The 25,323-nt window shown below is 42.8% G+C and overlaps 1 protein-coding gene across 1 annotated transcript in view; it reads right to left on the bottom strand.

Moving 5' to 3' along the window:
• LRRK2 (leucine rich repeat kinase 2) overlaps window positions 1-25,323 on the bottom strand; it is a 1,602,077-nt gene that overhangs the window by 927,040 nt on the left and 649,714 nt on the right. The window contains exon 26 of the mRNA XM_085654107.1: window positions 22,335-22,428. Coding sequence (XP_085510233.1) covers window positions 22,335-22,428 — 94 coding nt within the window. The remainder of the gene's footprint in view (window positions 1-22,334; window positions 22,429-25,323) is intronic.

Genomic DNA, 25,323 nt, shown 5'->3' with positions numbered 1-25,323 from the left:
TGTTGGTCTACTTGCACGGTTTGGGTAACACTCATCTTCGCACCATACATGAGCAAAGAAGTTTTTTGATGTTTCAGTGTATGCTGTATCTCGGTGATAATTCCACTGCATTGCCCCAGGACCAACCAAACAATGACAGGTTGTTCGGAATTTGACCTGTCATGGAACATTTATCTGCCAGGTTTCCAGCGATGTATACTCCCAACAAGAATATATCCTTTGAGGATTCCTGGATCCTGTACAAAGGGCGGCTGCTATTCAGGCAGTACATACTGAGCAAAAGAGCTTGTTATGGCATCTGGTTGTACATGTTGTGTGAGAGCTCTACTCTCTATGTGTATAGCTTGAGAGGGTATACAAGCAAGGTTGCCACTCTAAAACCTGTAGGTTGCTCTTCCAAGCTAGGCATCACAAAGATTGTATGAGAGCTTGACCAACAACTCTTTCATAAAGGTTTTAACCTTTATTAGGAAAACTTCTATTCAGAAGTACAGCTGTTCAGTGAGCTGTAGAAAGCTCGCACAGTGGCATGTGGTACAGTTCAATGTTACAGCAAAGGTTTCCAGCAGAAGCTTATTTTCAGGAAGCTTCAAAAATCCCCAAGCACTGCACTGTGTTACAACGAACAGCTCGCAGTCAATTACTCTGATAGGCGGGATGTGCATGAACTCACTACAATCCATGAAGAGAGCACTTCCCCCGACATGGTTTGGGTCTCTTGAACAAAGTTCACAAGCCCACCTGAATACTCAATTACAAAAAGCACATGGACAGGGTGGGTAAAAATTACCAGGTTCTTCAGCCATACAACGCAAGTTGTAAAACTCGCACTTGGTATAAGAAGCTGTTTACCCACTTGATCCAGATGGCGACATACAATGCATATGTTGTTTATCATAAGACTATCAAGGGAAGACCAATGTCTTGCTGTGACTTTCAGTTGACTGTTATTGAAAGTCTAACTGCTACTGCAGCACCAGCCTCTACTTCATCTGCTGTGGATGACAAGGCAATGCTGCAAGATCAGCACTTTGCCAACCGCATTCTTGCAACAGCAAGGAAGACCTAACCATGTCATAGTTGCAGAGTCTGCTATAAGCAAGGAAAGAGGCAGGAGACTCATTGTTACTGTCCAAAACTGCCCATCTCGGCCAGCCCTATGTTTTCCAACATGCTTTATATTGTACCATACAAATGTGAAGTATTGGGAAACTGGCTGAGATGGAGCTGCCCTAATGTATGCCTTTCAATAACTGTGCATGGATACGTACCTTCCATGCACCAGGGTTTCACTAGGCACACATCATGACAAATTGTTTGCTCTAGTTGAGGAAATAATGGACCTGCTTATGGCCTGCTTCAATCACCAAACTGCACATAAAGGTGTATTGAACGTAGGCCATGTAGTCAGGAGTACCCTGTGTGGCAAAACCTAAAGTGGTTTAGAAGTGGTCTTTAGGGAACTAAGGATGGGCTTCCCCAGCATGTTTATCTTAGTTTCAAAGGTAGATATGCTCACTCAGTTCCAGGACTCTGAGCCTCTGAAGGCATTCTAAGACACCCCTAACCTACATCCACAAACTGGAAGAAGTTTGATTTAGGATACTGAGTGTGCTAAAGGTGCATGAAAAACACGCCTTCCTGAGCTTCATGTGGCTCTCATGGGAGCCGTTAGTAAAGGTTCACTTTGCATGGGTTTGCTAATGGTCAGAATGTCGACGGAGGCGTATACTTAACAGGTATTAAAAATGTAGTCAAACGTTTCTTTTTATATGACAATGTTGTTGAGGCACCAACCGTCAACATGTCTTGAGATATGTGTATAGAGGTTTGCTTGTGTTGTGTTTGTATGAAAGTTGGTTGATGGCTGGGTGAAAGGTGGTTGGATTGGGCCAGTGACTGAAGGTATGAAAGTCTTGTGTGTGGTGTCTGAATGGCATGTGAATGGCTGATAAAGCAGTTGGTGCCTTGTCATGGCTTTATCGCTCACCTTCAGTAGTCTTGGCCTCAAAATTCTGATAACAGAAGTTAGCACTTCTTGAGGTGTCAAAACCAACATGTATAAGTGTTTGTTCTATTTGAAACTTTCAGTAACAAATCCTCATTTTATTTGAAAACTGATCACCCAGAGGTTTCCAATGGTGTAACTTGCATTGATCCCACTCACTTTCCCACAATTTCCTGTAAAACTCGAAAGTTTGCGCAAATGGCTACGATCACTCTTTTATTTACATTTAGAGATGGATATTTCTGGAACATGTTGATATCTACACATTGTCTTTCACTCAGCATTTCTACATGTCTCCACATAAAAATGGAACCTAATTTTTGTGGGTGGGACTAGCACCTGTGGAAAGAGCACAAATCAGATCATGGAGGCCTCACATTTTACATCCGAAAATCACTCTTTTTTACAATGTGGGTAGCTGTGGATTTTAGGGCTTGTATGTGCCGCCACCCAGGGAAACCTACTAAACCTGCACCTTTCTGAAAACTAGACAAGCAGGGGAAGCCAGGGTGGTGTGACTTGCTTCTGTCTCACAGGGTTTTCTTATCCAGAAGCACTTGCAAAACTTCAGCAAACATACAAATTCTACTCGCATATTTGTGCTGGAAAGTTCCAGAAACCATGGTGATTTACAAATTTCATACCACCCAGAGTTCCCACACGTCTCCTGAACATACCAGTAAACCACTTGTCTCTTGGACCACCACATAAAAGACCCTGAAGTGCTACGTTGAGAGAAAAGGGATAGGGGTAGCAGAGGTATTTGGAGATGTGCTGTGACACCACCCATACAAATCTACCAAAATAAATGTTTTAAAACTAGACAAACAGGAGATTCCAGGGTGGTATACCTTGCATTGATTCCACAAGGTTTTCTTAGAAACAATACCCTGCTAAACTCACACTTTCCATAATAGAAAAGCAAGGAAAACGTGTGTTTTTAGGAAAAGTTTGAAGTATGACGTTGGCAGGGCATTTTAGGTAGGAAAACCTTGTGGAATCCTGAGCTCAGTACTAAAATCCACAGCTACCCACATTACAAAAAAGGGTCGGTCTTCAGTGGAAATATGTGATGTATCCCTGTTGCTTTTTGGGCCCTTTCCTGTTGTGGGCTCTAGACCTACCCACACAAGTGAAGTAGCATTTTTATTGGGAGTTTTGGAGTAAGGATGGGTGGTTGGAAATGTAGGACTCCTCGCAGATTCCAGAAGTTTTCCTCACAGAAATAGGAGTAGCATCGAAAATATATAAATCAATGAGTGTTTTAGTCAAAGTTTAAGGTTTGCAATGGTTACTGGGTAAGAAAACCTAATGAGAGATACACAAATCAGTTTACTTTGAAATCTTCATAGTCTGTAGTTTGAAAAAATGTGCAGGTTTGATAGGTGTCCATGGGTGTCAGCTGAGCTAGGGGCCAAAATCCACATCTACAAACATTGCAAAAACAGGGTCCGTTTTCAGTGGAAAAATGTAATATGCCCATGTAGCGTTTTGGGCCCTTTTCTGTTGCAGATATGAGGCAGATCCAAACAAGTGCAGTAGCATTTTTACCGTGAGACTTGGAAGGAATGCTGGGTGGTAGGAAATTTGTGACTCCTGTCGACGTAGTATGAGGGTACAGGAGTAGTAACTCTCACCCTTAATTAACCCAAGTAATTCACAGATATTTTTCATCATACCAGTGGTGACGAAAATAAAGGCAAACTGGGGTGACTAATAGGTATCTTTTATATTTATATTTTCGTCAGGATAAGAATATTATCTAAGTTGCTCCCTGGAATATGGTGAAGCACACTCTGGTTTTTGGGGCCCAGAATGCGACCCGATGATGAAGCATGACACCCAACAGTGTGTGAGGGTCCACAATAAAAATACTTATTATTACTTCAGGGGTAGGAGGACAAGTTCATCATTTTACCATTAGTTATAGGGTAGCAGGATATCCATTGTGAAGTTAATACAAAATAACATATATTGACAGGGGTACAGAGAAAATGAATAAAAAAACATTTGACCAGTGTGAAATCTGTACATATTGTTGCATTAATCACAAATGTATGTCAACACCACTCTCAAAAAAGTAACAATCAAAAGAACATATCCTTGAGACATAGAATTTGTTCTGAAGGTAAGTAAATTACAGATGAGTGGTGGAACTGTGTCAGTGTTACGGTCTAGTTAATGAGGACACAGAAATGGATGCCAAAGTTTTTATTTCAAATCATGTTTTTCGAGCAAAGGGAAAATTGAAAGTTCTGTTTCAAGGATTAATATGTTTTGGCTGCAATTTTCGGCGATCCCCCTCATGCAATATTACAAACATGTAGGGTGATATCTGAGAGCCAGTATCACAAAGGTCTCATCAGGTGTAATGGAGGAATCCTCTGGAGCCACAGATTGCAACTTCGAGATAACAAATATTTGAAAATGACAAACAAAAGGGAAGATTTATAAGAGATCCAAGATGAAAGAATAAAGTAAACACAATTCAAAACATCGCTTAGATTGATATTTTTAAACAGTGTATTACCTGTGAGACCACAAAGATGACTTGGCTCCTGGACAGTTATGAAATGGCTGTACTGCGTGAGTTGGCCAATATAGTAAGCCCCCTGTTGCAACCAAGGCCACAATAACTTATCCGAAACAGATGGAATAACCCACTGTACCAAGTCAGAGATTCATAAGGGTAAGCAATAATCAACTTGAGCGTGATCTTCAGCTTGACCAACCTGAAATATGTGGGGTTGTTAAATTTGAAAAATATATTCTTAACAGGATGGTTAGGTAAATAAACGTGGATGTGGCCCCTATTTCTCAGAGTTCTTGGCTTGGTGAAATCAGCTTCTACTGATGCTTATTCACACCTCTGGAACTAAGGCAGGGCATGGTCACATCCCGCAATATTTAAGCTGAGTTGACAATATTCTTTAGCTTGCTGTTTTAGTTCAAGATAAATGTCATGATTGTGGGAAGACATTTAAGTGATGTCTGTGAAATACAGCAAATCGTGGCCATAAACAGATGAAGTTAGAATGTCAGACTGTGAAATGGCTGGCTTATTTTGTTAATGAGGAGTTGTAACAAGAATCTGTCTCAAATAGTGCTAGTCATGTAATGATAGACAAAGCAGCATTGGGAGTATTGAAATTACTACAAGTGAATCTTTAAAAGAAGCAACCAAGGGCTCATTTGTAATGCACAGAAGGCGGGAGTTAGTGAACAGCCCAATCTGATACCCTGCTGAATTTGGAATAGATGGATTCAATAAATGCACAGCGCAAAGACCAATCAGTATTATGCATTTATTGGAGAGAAAATAGTAATTGGGAACTTATTTAGTTGCTACTTGTTCCACATGAAACTCCAGCAAACCAGGTTAAACTCTTTATCAGTATCTCGAAAGCTGGGGAACCTTCTCATGTTGAACTGTATTTATGGAAGTCGATGGGAGTTGATGTGATTGGTGTGATCTTTTTTTTTAACAATATTTACTAGTTTTTAACACATTTTGTGCAGGAAGAACAAGCATGTAAAGGCACATATTCTCTGATAACATACAGATACATCTTGTATCAAGCGAGCTAAAAAGGTGTTGAGTGACTGCTGGCAAAAGACAGACAGTAATTACTATTGGGAAAACAATCTATTTGATCATAAAAAATAAATAAAAAAACAAAGGTCAATGAATAACTAACCTCCTATACCGACCCCCCCACCTAATAGAGTCTGCTGACCTCAATTGGAGTGACAGGCTAATATCTAGAAAACAATAGGAAAATATCCGTAAGAATAGCTCAGAGAAACAAAGGGTCAGGAAGGGATTCTTAAACTATCCCATAAAGTCATATAGGAGGCTTAGGAACAATAAAAGTGGAAAGAAAACTGAAGGATAAAGTAAATGAAAAGGAATAGAGTGAGGGGCCACAGGACCTAAAGGGGCACGTTGAGTGGCAAAAGTGGAAAGTAATGTCTGTGCCATCAATTGTTTTGCTGTGGGAGACATGGCGATTGTGTAAAGTTTAAGCAAGAGGATAAAGGGGACCAACATCCTACAATTGGCCACTTATGCAAGCCCCTATTCTCTTCTATGCTCTACGGAGAGCTGTAGCCTCCACTTATGTCCACTTAATGACCTCTGCTCTCTAGACTGGTAATAATGGGGGTGGAGGGAATTCCAGCGCATTGATATAGTTCTCTTAGCAATTATTAGGGCAAGGTCTCTGAATCTTGTAGTGACCTATTAATTTTTCAGCAGGGGAAAAATGTCCAGTATAAAGTTGTCAGACCTGGTATCCTTGGCATGGTTTTCCCCCATACTTCCTACTTTCCCTCCACCTGTTTTCCTGAGTTCGTTTTTGATGGCCTTAGGACTTTGCACACTTTACCACTGCTAACCAGTGCTCAGTTGCTTGAGCTCTCTCCTCTAAACATGGTAAAATTACCTTACAACCAATAGGCACATTTAATTTACTTTTAAGCCCCGGTAAAGTGGTACTGCATGTACCCAGTGCCTTAAATGATATGCTACTAGTGGGCCTACAGCACTTTTTGGTGCCACCCACTTAAGTCGCCTTCTTAAACATGCCTCAGGCCTGCCATTGCAGCCTGTGTACAGTTTTAAACTGCTATTTCGATCTCTCCAAAAATCCTTTTTCCTGGCCTTAACCTTCCTTTTTAATACATATAAGTCACCACTAGGGTAGGCTTTTATTTTAAAAGTTGGACATGAACATTTAAAGTTTAACATGTGCTGATAGTGAAAAACTCTTAGATTTGTTTTTCACTATTGTAAGGCCTACCTCTCCAACAAGATAACACTGAGTTACCTTGTTACAATAAATAAATGATAACGTTTGTTTGGAAATAGTAAGAACTTTCATGTTTGCTCTCTAATGAATCATCATTTAATACCATCTTTAATTGTAAAGCTGGATTTTAAGTCACAGTTCAGAAAATCCCACTTTTAGAAAGTTGTCGTTTTCTAGTCCTAACCATTTGGTGCCTACAGCCTGTGTCCTGGGTCACATGACTAGGTGTAGCTGGCAATTGGGCTTGGTGTATTCCTCCAAGACACTATCACAAAGGGGGACTGGCTGCTGGCAGGTCAGGCCATCCTCCACTGATGGGAGTGGCAGAGCTGCCACCTACCACATTTTGACATCAAAGGAGCTAGCCTTTTTAACCTCAGACACCGAGACCAGGACAGGAAGAAGGAAGGACATTCTAGAACCAGATGTGTGGGGGAAGTCTAGAGTTTTCTCCCACTTAAAAGCTGGCACCAGGTATAAATATTCAGATCAGTTTTTAAGTACACTCCTGGATCTGTGGATACTGCAAAGAAGAAGGACTGCCCTGCTTCCAGAGGAATGCCCAGCTCTCTGAGAAGGATGACTGGACCTGCTCCCTTCACCCCGAGTGACTCCAAGGGTTAGCTGACTGACCTCTTGTTCAGAGCTACATGGACATAACAAGCTCCTGAGGCCTCCCTGCATCTTCCGATCTGACCTGCTGCACTGTACCTGCCTGAGTCCTGTTGGCATCTGCTGGAGTGAGTTTCTGATCCCCAAGAGGTCTTCCCAGGTCCTGGATGACTGGTTTGGCATCAGTAAAGCTCCCTCCTCTTGGAAGAAATGGAGAAATCCTAAAGTATTTGGCTCTCTGCAAACTGGCCTGTCCACACCAAAGATCTTTCCGCTTGCCCTAAGGCGAAGCTCCAGTGAACCTGACTCTACACACTACAACTACCACCAGCAACAAATGTCAACGCAAAATCTGCACTTCTCGTTACAGCGACGACCATTCACAACTCTCACTCTGCTCCTTGTGGCCTCCTCAACCGCACACTGGTCTCTTTGGACCAGACTTTGCAAAGGTAACTTTTTCAGCAGACTAACCTGCTCCCTGTATCCAGCCAGCGCTTCATCATGGTTGGCGTGAACTTGTGACTGTCCTCTGGTCTAGTACAACTGGATAATTGTTAACAGCGCTTTGTGCTTTTAGGAGCTATACTTACCTCAAACTTTTAAACTGAATATCTCCAGTTCTACTAATTAGATTTTTGTCATTTTGGTGTCAAATAATTTGTAATTTTTTACTCTATTTTTCTAAATTAGTGTGGGATTTTTCTTGTGATATTTTCACTTTATTACTATTTGTGTGCCTCATAAATACTTCACACATTGCCTCTAAGTTAAGCCTGACTGCTTTTGTGCCAAGCTATCAGAAGGCTAAGCACAGATTTACTAACTTTTTGTAGTTCACCTCGACGAGGCTTGTGGTGGTTGTTTGAGATGGGTTTCACACCCCTCAACCGACAACCCAATTTCACACAGCAGAGGTTTTTTTTTTAATTGTTTTAGGCATAAATCCAAAGACATACAACTCGCAAACATAGTATAAACATGGATGAATTTGTCAGCATATGAGATCAGGTATACATGTTAATACAGCAATACACAATGGTAGGTATATGGCAGGGTGCATCTCACAGTGAATCTTATCATCAATACGATTAATAACTTCTATGATATCTTATCGAGACATTGACAGACCCACGCATTGTTGGGGGGAGCTGGTTAATACCTCAGAACTCGAGTCATATAATTTCCTCTCTGTGTTTGCTAGCATGTATTTTCTACGTTCCTGCCTTTGGTGTCTGTGCCACCTCTGTGATGGTCTGTGACTCTGATGTTATCTCGTTAGTGTCTCTTAACAGGAAGGTTTTTTAAACTCCCCAGTAGTTGCTTCTGGGAGGCAGCAACTCACTATATGTGTCGGCTTGAGCGTTACAATACAGCATGTCTGTGTGCCAATCTGCTATTTTTGGAAGTGGGCCCTTCATCCATCGCAACGCCACCCTCCGCTCGGCAAGAGGGAGACCTATAGCGACCAATGGGCGCAGAGTCTTGTTTATGGAAAAGTCCCATCCTAGAAGCGCCATTTTCGGATTGGGTTCTAGGTCTGCACTTTTAATTATGCTCAGCTCCCTGAACACAGTTTACCAGTAGGATGAGTTTAGTGTGTCCGGGCAAGATTCTGGATTTTTTATGGTTGATAAAAATATCCAATTGATGCAAGTATATCAAACGATACTGGTGAGAAGTTTGTGCTTTTATTTGTTTGTCAGAGAAGAACAAGGATGGCACAGCTGTGCCATCCTTGTTCTTCTCTGACAAACAAATAAAAGCACAAACTTCTCACCAGTATCGTTTGATATACTTGCATCAATTGGATATTTTTATCAACCATAAAAAATCCAGAATCTTGCCCGGACACACTAAACTCATCCTACTTCACTTTAGGGGGATAGGGGTTTCCCCCCCTGTCTCTGGGCCAGAAAAAATAGAAGACAACACATGCTTATTATATGATGAGTAAGGGATGTGGATCTTTTTCCCCTCATCTAAAACGCAACAGTTTACCAGTAGGCATAAATCCCTGGGCATTGCCAGGCTATGTGCCAGAATCCTGCTTCTTCCTGCCCAAATCTATGGCAATTGGAGGTCTCAGCCATCCCATATCTATACTGGCGTTCTGCGGTGCAATACGCCCTATGTAAAAATATAAAATGTATTAGTCTGTGTCTACCATTAAGAAAGATCAAGCGGGTGTGGGTGCGGGCACAGCAGTAGGACCATTCTTTGTCGTTGATGGGAGCACCCAGGTCACGCTGCCACTCTAACCTTATACTTAGGACTTCAGTCTTACGCGTGTCCTGTAGACTGACATAACATTTTGTAATTAACTTTGCAGGTTCTTCTGTTTTAATGAGCGTGGAGAGTACCTCCATACTTTGTGGTTCGATGAGATCATCTCCAACAAGGGCTCGCCAGATTTGCCAAGCTCTACAATAATGAAATAGCACTGAACCTCCTATCTGTTGGGCCGGTGCCTGTAATGACTCCCAGGTCGCCAGTACTCTATCTTTAAAAAAATCACCCATTGTGTGCATGCCGATGGCATTTAATGCCTTCCTTGCCCCTACTTCTTGGCCTAGTGGCAACCACATGCACCACTGTAATCGCATTTCTGGAGCGTAGGTAAAGGCTCCCGCTTGCATGTGCAACAAAGTTCGCCATGCCTGTACGGTGACCGCAATTGAGTCAAAAACTCATAATTTCCTGGATGTGGACTGCGTAAGGGTCTGTGGCAGCGTGAGAGGGGCTACCGCGTTTCTTTCCAACAGTGCGCAAACACACTACTCGCTGCCTTATAATATTTCTCTAAATCTGGGGCTCTGAATCCTCCCAAATGATACGGTAGAGTAAACAAATCCCATCGAATGCGCAGTTATTTACTAGCCCATGCTAATCGTATCAGTTGTGTATGCCAGCATTTAAACATGTGTTTTGGGAGCAAAATGGATATATTTTCAAATAAAAACAGGAATCTCGGTAGGATGACCATCTTCATTATGATGATTCTCCACATCAATGAGAGTGGAAGCTTTATCCACTTCTCTACATTATCAATGAGTCTCTGTGTGGCCTTGCCATAATTTTCCTGCAAAACTATCTCAGGGTCTGTGTGGAATTGGATGCCTATGTACCGTACCGCTTCTGTAGTCCAACTCAGAGGGAACTCCATGACCGGCTCAACCGTGCAGGGGGTGAGGGGAAATATAATCGATTTATCCCAATTTATATGTAACCCTGAGTAACCTCCAAATTGTACAACTTCACGTAGAATTGGTGATAAGTGTACCTCCGGTTCCCGTATATATAGCAACGTGACATCTCAAGTCAAGTCAAATGGTCTTTATTCGGATAAAAAATATCCATAAAAGTACAGTTCATCATCACCGAAGGAATATAAATACAGCTTAAAAACAATGATAAAAACAAGAACAATTACAAGATTCTAAGTGCAGGTATAGGCAGAAAAGTACAGGAGGGGCAAATAAAGTGCAAGTATATTCAATGCATAAGCATGTAAACATCAACAGTTGTATCATTTTGACACGCAACAGTCAAAAACATGTTCTAAATATAATAGTGCAAGTAGTCCACCCAAATTCGAATAAATCAAGCTTATCCAGACACATAATCAGGGTCATGAGGAGATGTGCAGACTAACAATATCAATAGATATACCAGGCAAGTGGTAATCTAACGATGGTCATAGGTGAACAAGAACAACTAATGGATGCAGTCTTATGTGGTAACCATCGTATTCCGCGAACGTATCGCCGACTGCAAAAATGAGCTTGCTCTGAAAATCATCTCATCACATCCTAACTGTAGTATTTCAATATATGCCAGTTTATGGTCAGTGATAGCTTGTGACCTAAAATAGGGGATAAAATACTGTTTTGTGTATCGAATGTAAAAATTACAGAAAAGCAAAAAATGTATGGTTGTTTGTTTTGAACCATTACCACAGGGACAGGGCAAGTGTTCAAGATTTTTATCAAAACCAAGTGGGAAGCAGAGTGAATATTTTATGCTCCCATCCCTAAGGCGAAAGAGAATGCTCCTGTTCCATCTACCGGTATTTCTTTTCAGATATTCCTGTGGGGAGGTTATATTATATCCCGGACAGGGCAAAATGGAAATATATCTAATTATTGATGGTTTGGGAAACTCTGAGCGTTCTCGATCCCTTCGGAATGAGTCATATAGTAGCTCTCTCACTGTCTTGATATTCATGCTCTCTGCATTGTGGTGATGGTAGAAGATGTGTTCCAAATCCACACTAGATAAGCTTTCTTTTACAGCGTTCAACCATGGTATTGACCTACCCCTATCGCACTTAAGGCAATCACTGATTATTTTCTGTGTTAAGGTTGCTGCCGGGTTTTGCCAAATCTTCAACCAGAAAAGAGCTGGCCGGGATTTAATAAAATCCTCAACATAGTGGAGGTTTAGCTCTTTGTGGCAGATGTAGGTGGGTGAAGATATTTGGGCCCCCAGAGCCTTCCTACATAATCTGTTTTCTTCAATTTGGATGCCACTGCTATTGGCGTACCCCCACACTTCGGCATCATAGGTTGCAGTTGGTAGGCATTGTGATTTGTAAATTTGTATTAGGGGCAACATAACCTCAGCCCTCTTTGGCTGTTGTAGGCTAATAATTGAATTGACTGCCTTGGCAAGTTTGTTTCTGCCGTGTGCTGCGTGTGCCAACCAAGAGCCCGTTTCTGAGAAAATCAAGCCCAAATACGGAAAAGTGCTTGTGCTTTTTAAAATGTTATCACCAGAAACTATGTGATTAATACGGTATTTATTTGGCCCGCAAGACATAATATATGACTTCTTAAAGTTGGTACACAAATCCAAACCAGCCATAAAAGAGACAAATCCCGTAATTAAAGTGCGTAGTGCTTTGGGTGTGCGGCCCATCAAGACCGCATCGTCAGCGTATAAAAGTACTGGGAGTGAGTTGCCGTTAATATTCGGCACATCGCATGAAAAGTTAGACAGGGATTTATTTAATTTGTTTATATACAGAATAAAAAGTAGAGGGGCCAGTACACAACCTTGTCTGACCCCTCTGCCAATTAAAATATCCCCGGAGACCTCTCCCTCCTTATTTATCCTAACTCGTGCTTTTAGGTCTCTGTGCAAATGTGCCAGAAAATGAACTAGTGACTCATCTAATCCATAGTTTAAAAGAATATCCCAGAGTTTCGAACGGTTTACGAAATCAAACGCTGACGATAAGTCCATAAAACCCAAATACAGGGGGACTTTTTTAGCGACTGTGTACTTACTTAAAATGAGGTTTAAATTCAAGCATTGTTCAACTGTTCCCACTTTGCTTCTAAATCCCAGCTGGCAGGGATGAAGAATGTGATTTTCCTCTGCCCAAAGTCTGATTCTGTTAAAAATCACCCTGCCCAAAATCTTCAATGTGTTATCTATTAAAGATATGGGGCGGTAACAGCTAGGGTTTGATCTGTCGTCTTTTTTAAAGATGGGTACAATAACACTACTTGACCAAGTATCAGGAATTTTAGTATTGGACAAATTGTTGAAGACGTTGCACTTCAAAGGGGACCAAAAATCTGGTTCAGATTTAATCAAATCAATTGATAGTCCATCAGGACCAGGGGCTTTATTCCCTGCACTTTGATTAATGGCATCTTCCACTTCGGAGATGGAAATAGCAACCTTAATATCTGTACTGAAAGGATCTGTAGTTGTTACTGGGGCTGTGTATATTTTAGCAAAATGCTCCTCCCATAACTTGGTTGGTATATTACAGTTGATGGGGGTTAAATTGGATCCCATGGACCTAAGAGCTTTTACTTCGCCCCAGAATCCAGTCACATCTTTCAGTGCTGCGGTACGTGCCAATGAATCCCACCTCTCCTTTAAAATCTCATCTGAGCGTAATTTTATAGCTTGTTTATAGCTTTTTCTCAAGGCCTTAACCAGTGTCATGTTCCGAGGTTTATCGGCAAGTGCCTTACGCAGATCTCGGTTGGCCCGTGAACATGCCCCATCAAACCATCTATAGCTCTTATTGTGTTGTCTAATGGGCTTAGAAATTTCCTGCTTGATGGCAGAACATAGGCCAACAAAAGCCTCAACAATCTCTGTGTCCTGGCAATCGCTGGACAAGCATGTTTCCACAATTGTGGAGTGAGATTTTATAATTCGTTCAAGTAAGATTTTATTGTTAATGCCTTTCCAAATTACTTTGCATTTGTCAGTGGATACGGCCAAATCCCTTGCCCCGATTTCTTTCCTTTTAGTAAATTTATTGACACATTTGATCGTTGTCAAAATGGGGTTATGGTCACTGTAACAGGTTGATAAAACCTCAGCTTTAACAAGACAATTCTCAAGGGCTGATGATATAAAAACATAATCGATGGTGGAAGAACAGCCACGACCTGTATAGGTGGGCAGCTGGTCAGTATCAGGAGTTCCACCGGCTTTAACCATTACATCGGTTAGATCCCTAGAAGATAAATAGTTGAACAGTTCTTCCCCTCTTTTGCAAGAAGTAGTCGCGTGGGATGGGGCTGTGGTATTCTCCATTCTATTATATAAGTGTGCATTGAAGTCTCCCCCTAAACAGATTCCGTCCAATTTCCCAAACTTGTTGCCTGCTAGCAAATCATCGATAAAATCAAATAAAATGATAAAATTCTTATTCGGAAGTGATTTAAAATCGTTATTATAAAAATTTATAAAACATAACGTAATCCCGTTTGAATATATTGTGGCCTGGAGATGACTATCGTTTGTCCATAGGGATTTAGTGGTGCATCCTGTGGTAATCTTTATCCATGTGGATAAGCCCCCGCTGGGTCGGCCAGCTTCAGGGATTGGGGCAGTACTATTAAAACAAACAAAACCCTCAAGTAGCAAGCTACTGGTGCACCAGGTCTCCTGAAACATTAGAACATCAAAATTGCTGACCATATTGGTCCACTCTACTATATTCATTTTTGATTTTAGGCCAGCGATATTCCAACTTAATATTTTTAAATGTTGGGCAAAGGGCATGTGAGTACAATTGGAAGTACTTGAGGAGATACGCTCTACCAAGCTGGCCACTTGAGGGTTCTCGGGAGGACTAGGATTGGGCATAGCCCAATTAACTGTTGATACCTCCCTAGGCAATGATGCAGTGTTTGAGAATTTGCACGAGAGTCAATCCTGACCCTCCAAGTCGGTCAGAACGTTGAACCGGTTGTGTACGGGATAAGTAGGTAAAATAAGGTGATGATTACTTTGAGGTGGTCTGTAGAAGAAGCCCAGTGGTAAGGCGGTTATAGCCGTTGCAATATTAGGATGAATAATGTTACATTTTAAAATCTTTTTTATCAAGGGGGGGTACCTAAAATTTATGACTATACAGTCACCCACAATATTTTTCGTCTGGGGACCGACCCATCCCACCCGTCTCACCATCAAGATTGCATTAGCAGACTCCATGCCCACCCCCTTGAACCTGCATAGCCAATCAATACACTTATTCTTGAGTTGATCCCAAGACTCACTTTGGTTCTTTTTTAAAGGTGGTACCCCGGCTAAAATTAAAACGTAAGGACATGCCTCTGGCGGTAAATTAAGTACCGGGGTGGCATGTTTTATAGGCAGGGTAGGGATAATTAACTCATGATTAGTAGGTGTAGTTAGATTGAGTGGTACTATCTCGGGGGCGACTGCTATTGGATGTGGGGGGAGACGGGGGGGATTGGTATTCACAGACATTGATGACAAGGATGGTGTGCTAACCAAATTGCTTGATACAGAATTGCTGGGCAAGCACGCCCTACTGCCATCACATTTATCACATATGTTGTCTACTGTAGTTAAGAGGCATTTGCCACTTCCTTCTTGAGTCCCTTTATTGGTGGCCTCCATGTCCTTCAGTAACCGTTCCCCCCTGCATTGATCGATGATAAAAGTTCCTTTCCTTTTTGCGTCTTCCTTCTTAACTAGGCTTTCCAGTCTATCCAGACGTTTAAAAATAAGATTAAATTGTTTATCCATTAGACTTTTCAGTTGATTAAAAGTTGAATCCACAATAGTTTCAATTAAGTTTTCAATTGGCCGACCCGGCATGCCATATACAAGTGTTGGCTCAGTTTGTGTTTGTGTACACAATGAGGTAGTGGCTGCAGTAATGGTCGATGAGGCATCAGTACTATTAATTGGGCCCTGTGATTGTGTGATTACATTAACCGATCCCGCGTTTGCTGTAGATTTCCCACGTGTCCACAAACTCAAAGGGGTGGGTTGGGTTTTATTGTTGCGTGGGGGTTGTTTCCTTTTAGCAATAGGAGCTTTAGTGATGCCACTCTTCCTTTTTCCCCCAGTGGTATTGGAAGATGGAGCTGATTTAGCGGTAATAGGAACAGCATCCATTTCCTGCTGTGAGTCAGCTATTTCAATAATGGGGGTGGCAAACTGATTGACCTCTATAAGTCCAGATGAACTTTTATGTTGAGTGGGGTTTGCAACTGTTATGTTGGGTGAGAGCGGCACAGGAGTCCGAGAGTCAATATTGACCACACCACGGGACAAAGGAAGATCAACTGTTTCATTAATAAGGGTATTTTGACCCAGTGAGAGTCTCCGTTCGGTGGCCTCAATTTCCGACGTGACCAACTGGAAAGCATCTTCTATCATGCTCTCCAGGGCCGAAGTGATGATGGGAGGACTCCTAGGGCCCGAACCAGAGGGATTTGCAGATGCCTTCCCCATGGAGAATAGATGCACACACTAACCTTTGTTCCAGATAAGGAGAGTGCTTGTCCAAACAGCAAATCAAGGGGGCAGGGTCCGTTATGTAGCGTGTTTCCTGCTTCCGTTCCCAGGGAATCCTGGGTGATGTAGTTTCGTCGGGTGCTCCCCCCACACAGCGGTCGCGGCGGCAGGCGACGGCGGGAGGGACACGCCACAGCCAGCAAGGAGTCCACAGCGCCAAAGAACTCAAGCCCACTCAGGTGCGTGGCAGTAATTCCCCCAAACTCTTTTGCAGGTTTCTGACTCGGCGTATGCTGAAATATTAAGTATGTACTCAGGGAAACTCAGACCTCTGTGCACGTGACATTCGTGTATCGCTCAAGCAAGAGGCTCTGCAACAATGGCGTACAGTAATGGAGATAGTGGGCAGCCCTGTCTTCTCTCCTGGGTAATGTTGAATGACTTCGATACTTCATTCCCTATTCTCACTCTGGCTGTGGGTGAGGTATACAAAACTGATACCAGACGGAGATACATGTCCCTTACTCCTAGCTTGCGTAGGACCGCAAACATAAAACCCCACTCTACCGAGTCAAATGCTTTTTCCGCATCCTAAAAATTGCTGCCGCCTTGATATCTGGATTCAGTCTCTGCACTACCCCAAACAGAGTTCTCAGGTTTTGCGATAAGCTGGGACTAGGTACAAACCCTGCCTGTTCAGGGCGAATAATCTCCAGGAGCAATAGGGCCAGTCTATGTGCTAAGATTTTAGCATACAATTTAGTGTCTACATTTAGTAGAGATAGGGGCCTATATAATGAACATTTGGCAGATAGTTTGCCAGGCTTTAATAATGTCACAATAACTGCTTTGCCCATAGAGGGTGGCATAATACCTGCCTCCGCCATCTCTTCATAAAGCTTCTTGAAGTGGGGGATCAAAAGGTCCTGGAATTCTTTTTAAAAAGCAACGGTAAGCCCATCTGATCCTGGAGCTTTCCCAGATGCCATACCCTTTAATGCCTCACGTATTTCGTCTGATGTCAAGGGGGCCATCAAATGTTCCCTGTGTTCCACCACTAGCATTTTAATATATGAAAGATAGTCCTCTCATGCTTCAGTACTGGATGTGTTTTGGGAGGTGTACAATTTCTTGTTGAATGGGCGGAAGTGATTTGCTATGTCTCCCGTTGTGTGCAATATATTCCCATCATCATCTCTCATGCCCACCATAGCATCCAATTCCCTCTTTGGACTTAGTATTCCTGCTAACGTAACAACCGGTCTCTCCCGCTCTCCATAGCATCGGCCCGATGCGTATTTACCCATATGCTTAAGCTCATCATTAGCTATGTCTAGGTGCTCTGCCAGTTTCTGTTTAAGGTCAGCGACATGTTGTGAATTTCCCCCTTCTTCTATTACTTTCCAAGTGTTCAATCTCTTTTTCCAGCTGGTTTAGTCTACCTCGTATGGAACGTAGCACTCCTGCATGGATGGATATCACTACCCCTCTGATGAACACTTTGAATGTTTCCCATACCGTAGTGAATGAGTTTGCCGACCCAATATTTTTGGCAAAGAAGTTCTCTATTGCTGTGGCTAACCCTTCTTTGAAAACAGTGTTGAGTAGTGAATAAGGTGGGAAGCGCCATGTAAACGCGGGTATACTCGGTACCCCGACCCTGAGGGATAGTTGGACGGGGGAATGATGGAGTACGTCCGTGGTAATGCGTGCATGCCTCCACCCAAAAACTCAGTTCCCCAGACAGTAGCTAGTAGTCTATCCAAGTGTGCGTGTCATGCACTGAGGCGTAGTGTGTATAGCCTCTCCCATCGGGGAATCTATATCTCCAGATATCTATGAGACCATCTGATTGCATTATGTCTTGGATGGCTATGGCCGCCGCAGCAGGTCATCTGGGTGGGCCCTGTGATATATCTATGTTTGGGTTAAGTATACAATTAAAATCACCACCCCAAACTTGTTGAATCCCCTTCCATTGTGTCAACCTGGAGTCTAGGGAGGAATACAATTGTGGGTCGTCGTGATTAGGGCCATAGATACCTACTAGGAGGAACTGCAAAGCCCCTCGCTTACACATCGCAACAACATATCTGCCTTGTGAGTCCTTGAGTATGCCGTCATCTCCACTCCAGCCATTTTGTCCACCCAGATAAGTACCCCTCGAGCGTGGGAAGTGAAATCTGAGGAATAGCATACCCCGTGTAATTTACGATGTACTGCCTCCCTTCGCTCTGGTGCAAGATGCGTCACCTGCAGCACAGCAATAGCCACAGAATGCCATTTCAAGTAGGCGCCCACCCATCTAACCTTTCTGCTGTCATTCAAGTATCGAACATTCCAAGTCAGAAGCTGGAGGATTTGTGTAGTCTCACCCGTTGTAGCCATGTTTTATAATCCTTTTCTGCCATGTGCAATATTTCTTGCTTGTAGTATGTACCATTTGCGATCTCAAAAGCCATAGTCGCACAATACTAACATTCAACCTAATAAAAACACCCATACCCTCCCACGCCTCGAAAAACCCCAACTGTCGCGGCTATCTGATTTCCCTTCCCCCCTCCCCTAGCTAAACAAACAATCCCCACTCAAGAACAAGTAAGATGAAAGGTGTGATACACTTGGGGGCAGATGTGGCCATCCAGTTGAGTTCCCAAAGCCACTCTAATAGTTCACCTTATGCCATGAATCTCTAAGTGCATCATCACTCCGATTTGTGACGAGTTGCGAAACGTGCGCCTAATGCACCATATATGTCCCTGTCAAAGAGCCTAAATGTGTCAGCCAGAATTATTACACATGTTTAGTTGGTGCTCTATTCGCACTATGAGAGCATTTGGCAGTCTCTTTTATGTACAGTCATTAAGTACTTAAATGTTTAGTTTATGAATTCACTACATTACCATGCTTCACCTTGTTTTAGAGTTTCTCCGATGCTCACTCTGTGTTTTGGTTCTCTTGGGCTTGTGTAGGGGTCTCTGACTGTGCCGGTGAGTGACTCGGCTACCCCTGCTGTCTGCGTCACCTCTCCTTCTCTGAGATGAATCGTATCGCAGCCTTGGGATCCATTAACAGGTGCACTTTTCCATCGGATTTGACCCTTAGTTTTGCGGGATATAGCATACTATATTCCAGGTTGAGGTCCTGAAGTTTCTTTTTTTCGGGTGTGAAAAGTCGACTCGTCTCCTGTACCTGCATTGTAAAGTCAGGGAATAATGTTATTTCCATTCCTCAGTGCCGCAATTCCCCCAGTTCTCTAGCGTTAAGCAGTGCCGCGTAGCGATCCCTGTAATTGAGGTGCCTGGCTATTATTGGTCGCGGGGCGCGCCTGGTATTGGTTTTGGCGCTAGTGATCGGTGCACTTGTTTCACCACTAATATTTCGGAGAAAGTGTCTCTTCTCGTGAGTTGTACCAGCAGCTTTTCTATGTATTGCTCCATATTGCCTATATTTGTGGATTCTGGAACACCTAAAATGCGGATGTTACTGTGTCTGGATCTCGCTTCGAGATCTTCGGCCTTCACTTGTAGAGTACGCAGTATTTTGTCCCTCTCCTTACTGGTCTTCGCTTCCGGTCTGATGATGTCCTCTATGTCAGATATTCGTTGTTCTGCTACGTCAAGCCTGCTGCCATGCTTGTCAAGTCTTTCGCTCATCCTATCCATACGAAACAACAGCGCATCTATTTTGGTGTCGATTTTGGATAGGCTCTGTTGAATGGTGTGGAAGGCATGCTTCATGTCTACTTCAGAGCCAGAGTCTGGGTCATCTGAGGTTGAGCCTTGCTCCAGGGTAGCGGTTTCCTTGGTTCCTTGGTTTTCCGCGAATTCAAATTGCAGTTTGGGATGCAATTTATCTGTTTTACCCATGCTGTCCGCTTATGTACCCAATTGGCTCTGTAGTATTGTATGTGAGAGATTACTAGCGGGGCGTCGCCACACAGTCTAATATCCACTTACTTTGTGGTCTTGCACAGCTTCCAAGCCTACTATCGGGCCTCACTTATCGCCCCTTGCCCGCAGGCAGCATATGGCAGAGGGGGCTCCCAAAGCACTTGTGGCACTTGTTGATATCTCTGAATTGTTGCGCAGCACTCAAGTAATGCACATGTGCCCTTCTTGGTGACTGGCTTCCCTTAATCGCCCCTCTGGGTGGAGCATTCATGAGTGTTCTTATTTTTTCCCTTCTATATCAGGGCGGCGCGCTGCAAATGTCCAGCTGCTGTCTTTCTCCTCGAAATGCGCACCCCCTCACCTTCTCCTGTCACAGGGATCACCGCGTGACACAACAGCATGCAGGGTCGGGGTGCCTGGCGGAATACTGAGGCCTCACCTTGCCGTCGTCTCCCTGTGTCTCTGGGCCCTCAGCGGTTTCAGGTCTCCCAGCCTGGCATCTCTCTCTCGTTGCGGCCCGCGGCCGTACGGCGTGCTAACAATGTGTTGCCACTCTGCTCAAGTGCCAGCACTCCCCGTAGCACCCTGTATCGGATCAGCGCCGCTTCTGTGTGTTCTCCGCTCCACAAATTACACCGAGGCCTGGCGCAGGATCACAGAGCTTGGGGGCGCCTCGCCGTGCTCACCAGCTTCTGTTACATTTGCTTCAAGCTGTTCCCCCGCATCAATCTCGACCGCGATTGTTTCTTTGTGTAGTGCTTCACTTCCGCTGCATGTGCCGCCGTCGGAGAGTCTTTTATATCAGGTGATTTTGAAGGATAATTCCGGATATTTGGTGGCGTTAGGGAGAGCTACACTAAAGAGTGGCCATCTTAGGATCAGGCAAACTCCGCCCCCTTTCGTACAGCAGAGTTGTGTTCAATATCAGTGTGCTGTGTGACATGCACTATATCAGCAAGCAAGTCAGGCCAAAATAGCTGCAGTTCAGAACAGCTCCAAAACAGGTGAATAATAGAAGGATGAGGAATCTGACAATCTGGGCAACTATCTGACTGGATAAATAAAAAGCATGCATTTCAATAAGGCATTCCTCAAGATCTTATGAGGTAATTGTGGAATGTTTTGCCTGTCCTTAACATTAAAAGTTTTACCACTGCCTGTCTCCCGTTTATTTCTAAACTGAAGTGAATTGGTGATCATGTATTGCTGTAAGGTCTTATGTAACCATGCGACTAGCCTTCTGTCATCTCCTCTGGTATGCAATGCTTGGAGGAGATTATTAAAGACTCGAACCAGATCTTGAAGATTCCAATGTTTACCTGAGTGCCTCACCCACTGTACCATATAAGAGAAAGTTACTGATTCTTGACCGCACTATTCCACTAGTTTCCGAAAAGCATGTATCAAGCCATCGTCCTCCAACGTACTAAGTCCCACTTCATCTCATGATGATGATTCTCTGGCTGTAAGCACGCTCTGGTGTGTTGGGAGGCCCTGATCAGTATCGCTTAGGCGTAGGGCTTTATTATTTTTTGAATAGACAAGCATACATATCAGATATTCAAGGGTGGTGTTGAGAAGAAGCATAAGGTGTTCAGAGCTACTGACACCTGGGAACAGAGCTCCATGTAAAGCCTCTTCCTGGATCTACATCTGTGTGAATCCTGTAATCTGAAGATGACCAGTCAACTAGTAAGCTATCCATTGGGACACAGAGATATCCGGATCTATGAAAGAAAACAATGAAAAACTCTTTATTAGGTATGCCAAAGAAGGAAACAACATCACTGGATTGTCTTTAAAATGTCGCTTTACTAATCCTGGTTGGTGCCTCATGGTCCTGCTGCTGGCGCCGGTGAAGGTGAGTTATAGATTTTGACAGAGACCTCTTAGAAAGTAAACATGATGAATTAGAGGGAATGCACTGTTTGTAATAAGGAGGCATGGCAATAGAGAAAAATAAAACTACATTTTCTTTCAGACCTTCACCAATTGAAGGCTTTCAGAATGGAATTATAAAGCATGATGACTGTATGGAGTATTGTATGTTGGAAAGTACAAATGGTAGTAGGTTTGGTTACTCCTTTTTAGTAACAAAATCATCTACTAAAGCAGTTTGAAAAATTATAAAATGTAAAATAAAAATGTACAATCACCCATCCATATTTAAAGATGAACTAAAACATAGATTATTGATTCCAATGAACATTTTCTAGCATTAGAAATGATGCACATTTTAAAGAAATAAATCCAAGTACTTACTGAGTGAGTTCAAGAATTTCTTTAGGAATATTAACAAAATTATTCTGATGCAATTTCAAAGTTGTTATTTTAGATGGAAAACTCGGAACCGTATCTAAAAATAAAATATAATCTGTTACAAATTTCTGAAGACTATTTTTAGGTTTGTGATATATACTTTGTTTAAACAAGAGCTTCACTAAACAAGAGAAAACACACTAATGTAATATTAAAACAGTCCATGCATTTTGTACATCATGTAAAATGAATACAACATTAGTCATTTACAACCGCAAGAAAGTTACTTGTAATCTATCAGTGTCTGTCTCTAAGGTTGTGTTATCTATTCTCTTATGGGGGGGATTACACTGATAAAGCTTATGTGCAAGAGTTGATAAAACATGTCAGTTTGTTTAAATAAGAAACAGCTACTTCTTTAAGTAAACATCAGTGGAGACTATACAGCGCGATTATCGCATTGACATCTAACCTGAAAACAACTGCCTTTTTACGCTATTCTTTAATCAATGCTCCTACTCTGGAGGAGGAATCACACCAGCTCCATAGCCCTGACATTTTTTATTGCTCTGAGGCAGTCTACACATGTAGCATTTTATGACTGTGAGAGGGCGGGCTAGCATATTTTGGGCCTTCTGCTTGCCTGGGTTGCTCAAAGTACTGTCTGGTGTAAAGGAACAAGTTACTTCCCTCAATATCACCTTTTCTGAGAGACACTCTATCTAACTTGAAAATCCTCACCTTTTGAATATATACAGGCATTAGACTGGATCCCGAAACTTTTGATAAGCAATTTCCTCAAGCGCCGGCAGGTTGAGTCATGCAATGTCATGCCATCTCTAGCCGCTCCATCTCATGTGAACGGAACGTCGGAACAAGTATATTTAGGTCAGCTGCTCGCACTGGTGTCAATTTCCTTCTGCACTTTGTCCATGCAAATAGAGGCGGAGCCACAAGAAACCATCATTAAAACAGTGTGCAGTCTTTCAGTTTTGGAATCTTATTACCTATAGATTGTTATGAGACCGTTCTACAGAAAGGGAAGGTGGGAGGGCAAGTAAGCATTCTGCGGTTAGAGGAGTCTCTACCAGAAAAGGCGTTACCGAAGGCAAGTAACTTGTTCTTCTGATAGAGACTTCTAACCACCAAGTCCTCACCTTTTCAATAGATACCAAAGCAGTACCTCCAGGTTGTGGGTCTGTAGAATGGCACATACTAGGAAATCCTGCAGGACCAAATGGGCAAAATGCGTTGTGTGTTGAAGCAGGTTGGAGAGACCATTCGAATTTGATGGCAGACGAGCAAGATACCCCGAAACGAATAGTTTCTTACCTGTCGGTGTAGTTTTGCAGCTCGAAGAGTGTTCTGGATTCACATGCTGTGGATTATTCAGCCATCTAGTGGTTGGGTCCGGAATTGTCTTTTTGTCTTTTTTTTTTTTGGTGGGTGTCGACATACCCCCATTTGGTGTCTTCCTCCCACCCTTGGTCGCCATCCTCAGATTCTCTTTTTTCCTTTCTTTCCTCATCCTTCCTGGTGGAGGAGGGTGGGTTCGCTAGTGAATCCAGAAAATTCTTCAAGCTTTGTTGCAGTTTGTTAGTCTTGTGGTTGCTGGGTGGAAGATGAGCATTGGTTTGTAAATAGATGATGTAAGACCTTTTGTCCCACGTGTGCTTCTTTATCCATTTGGACGTCCACACAGTAATGCTTTGTAAATGTGTGTACTGAAGACCAAGTTGCTGCCATGCAAATGTCTTGAATTGGAGTATTTGCCAGAAAAGCGACTGTAGCTGCCTCTTTCCTTGTTGAGTGAGCTCGTGGTGCTCCTTGTAACTTGTTTGTGACATAGCTGAATGGCTCGTGCAATCCATCTTGCAATGGTATTTTTGGTTACTGATCTTCCCAAAAAGCTATTAGCAAAAGAGAGAAATAATTGCTTTGTCTTCCTGGATCCTTTGGTTCTTTTAACATAGTACATGACTTCTCTCCTAGCGTCAAGTGTATGCAGAGTTCTTTCTGCCTTTGTCTTTGGCTTTTGAAAGAAACTTGGAATTTGTATTGTCTGATTTATGTGGAATTTTGAAACCAGCTTTGGCATAAAATGTGGAGCTGCCTCATGACTACTCTGTCACTATGTATTTGGAAATAGGGTTCCTGTAGTATTAGTGCCTGTAGTTCACTCACTCTGCATGGAGATGTGATTGCTACTAAGAAGGCTGTCTTTAGAGTGAGCATTCCAGGCGTTGCTTTATGTAGCGGTTCAAATGGTGCTTTCATCAATTGTGTCAGGACTATGTTCAGATTCCATGTAGATGCTGGCACCATTTTTGGTGGTGCTATTCGTTTTGCTCCCTCTAGGAACCTTTTGACCACATGAGAAGTGAAGAAACTCTTCCCTGTTTCTCCTCTTGTGTATGCTACAACTGCTGCTAAGTGCACCTTTAGTGAAGTGTAGCTTAGGTTACTCTGAAGTAAATGTGTCAAATATCTTAGGACTGCTCTTTCTTTTGTAATCTTTTTTGCAAGGTTATGCCTAAGGCACCATTGCGTTTATCTTTTCCATTTTGCTGTATAAAATTTTCTAGTTGTTGGCCTTCTAGCTTCTCTTAGAACAGCCATCGTACTTTCTGGTAGTTTGAGGTGCCCAAATTCTAAGTCCTCAGCAGCCATGCTGCTAAGCCTAAGCTCTCTGGTTCTGGGTGTAACACCTTTCCGTTTTGCTTTGTTAATAGGTCTTGTCTTTTTGGTAACTTGTGCCTTGTTCCTTGAGAGATTTCCATTATCTCTGAGAACCAAGTTTGTCTGGCCCACTGTGGTGCAATGAGCATCATTGTCATATGGCTGATCTTGCACTTCAGGATTACCTTGTGAAGTAGTGGGATCTGGGGAAAAGCGTAAGCAAATATCCCTGACCAGTCCATCCATAGGGCATTCCCTAGGGACTGATTGCACTGTTGCCTGGATGCAAAGTTTTGGCATTTTGCATTGTGGG

This window comes from Triturus cristatus, chromosome 4_1 (assembly GCF_964204655.1).
Source record: "Triturus cristatus chromosome 4_1, aTriCri1.1, whole genome shotgun sequence".
NCBI lineage: Eukaryota > Metazoa > Chordata > Amphibia > Caudata > Salamandridae > Triturus > Triturus cristatus.
The sequence above is the reverse complement of the archived record's forward strand: the minus strand, read 5'-3'. Positions and strand labels throughout refer to the sequence as shown.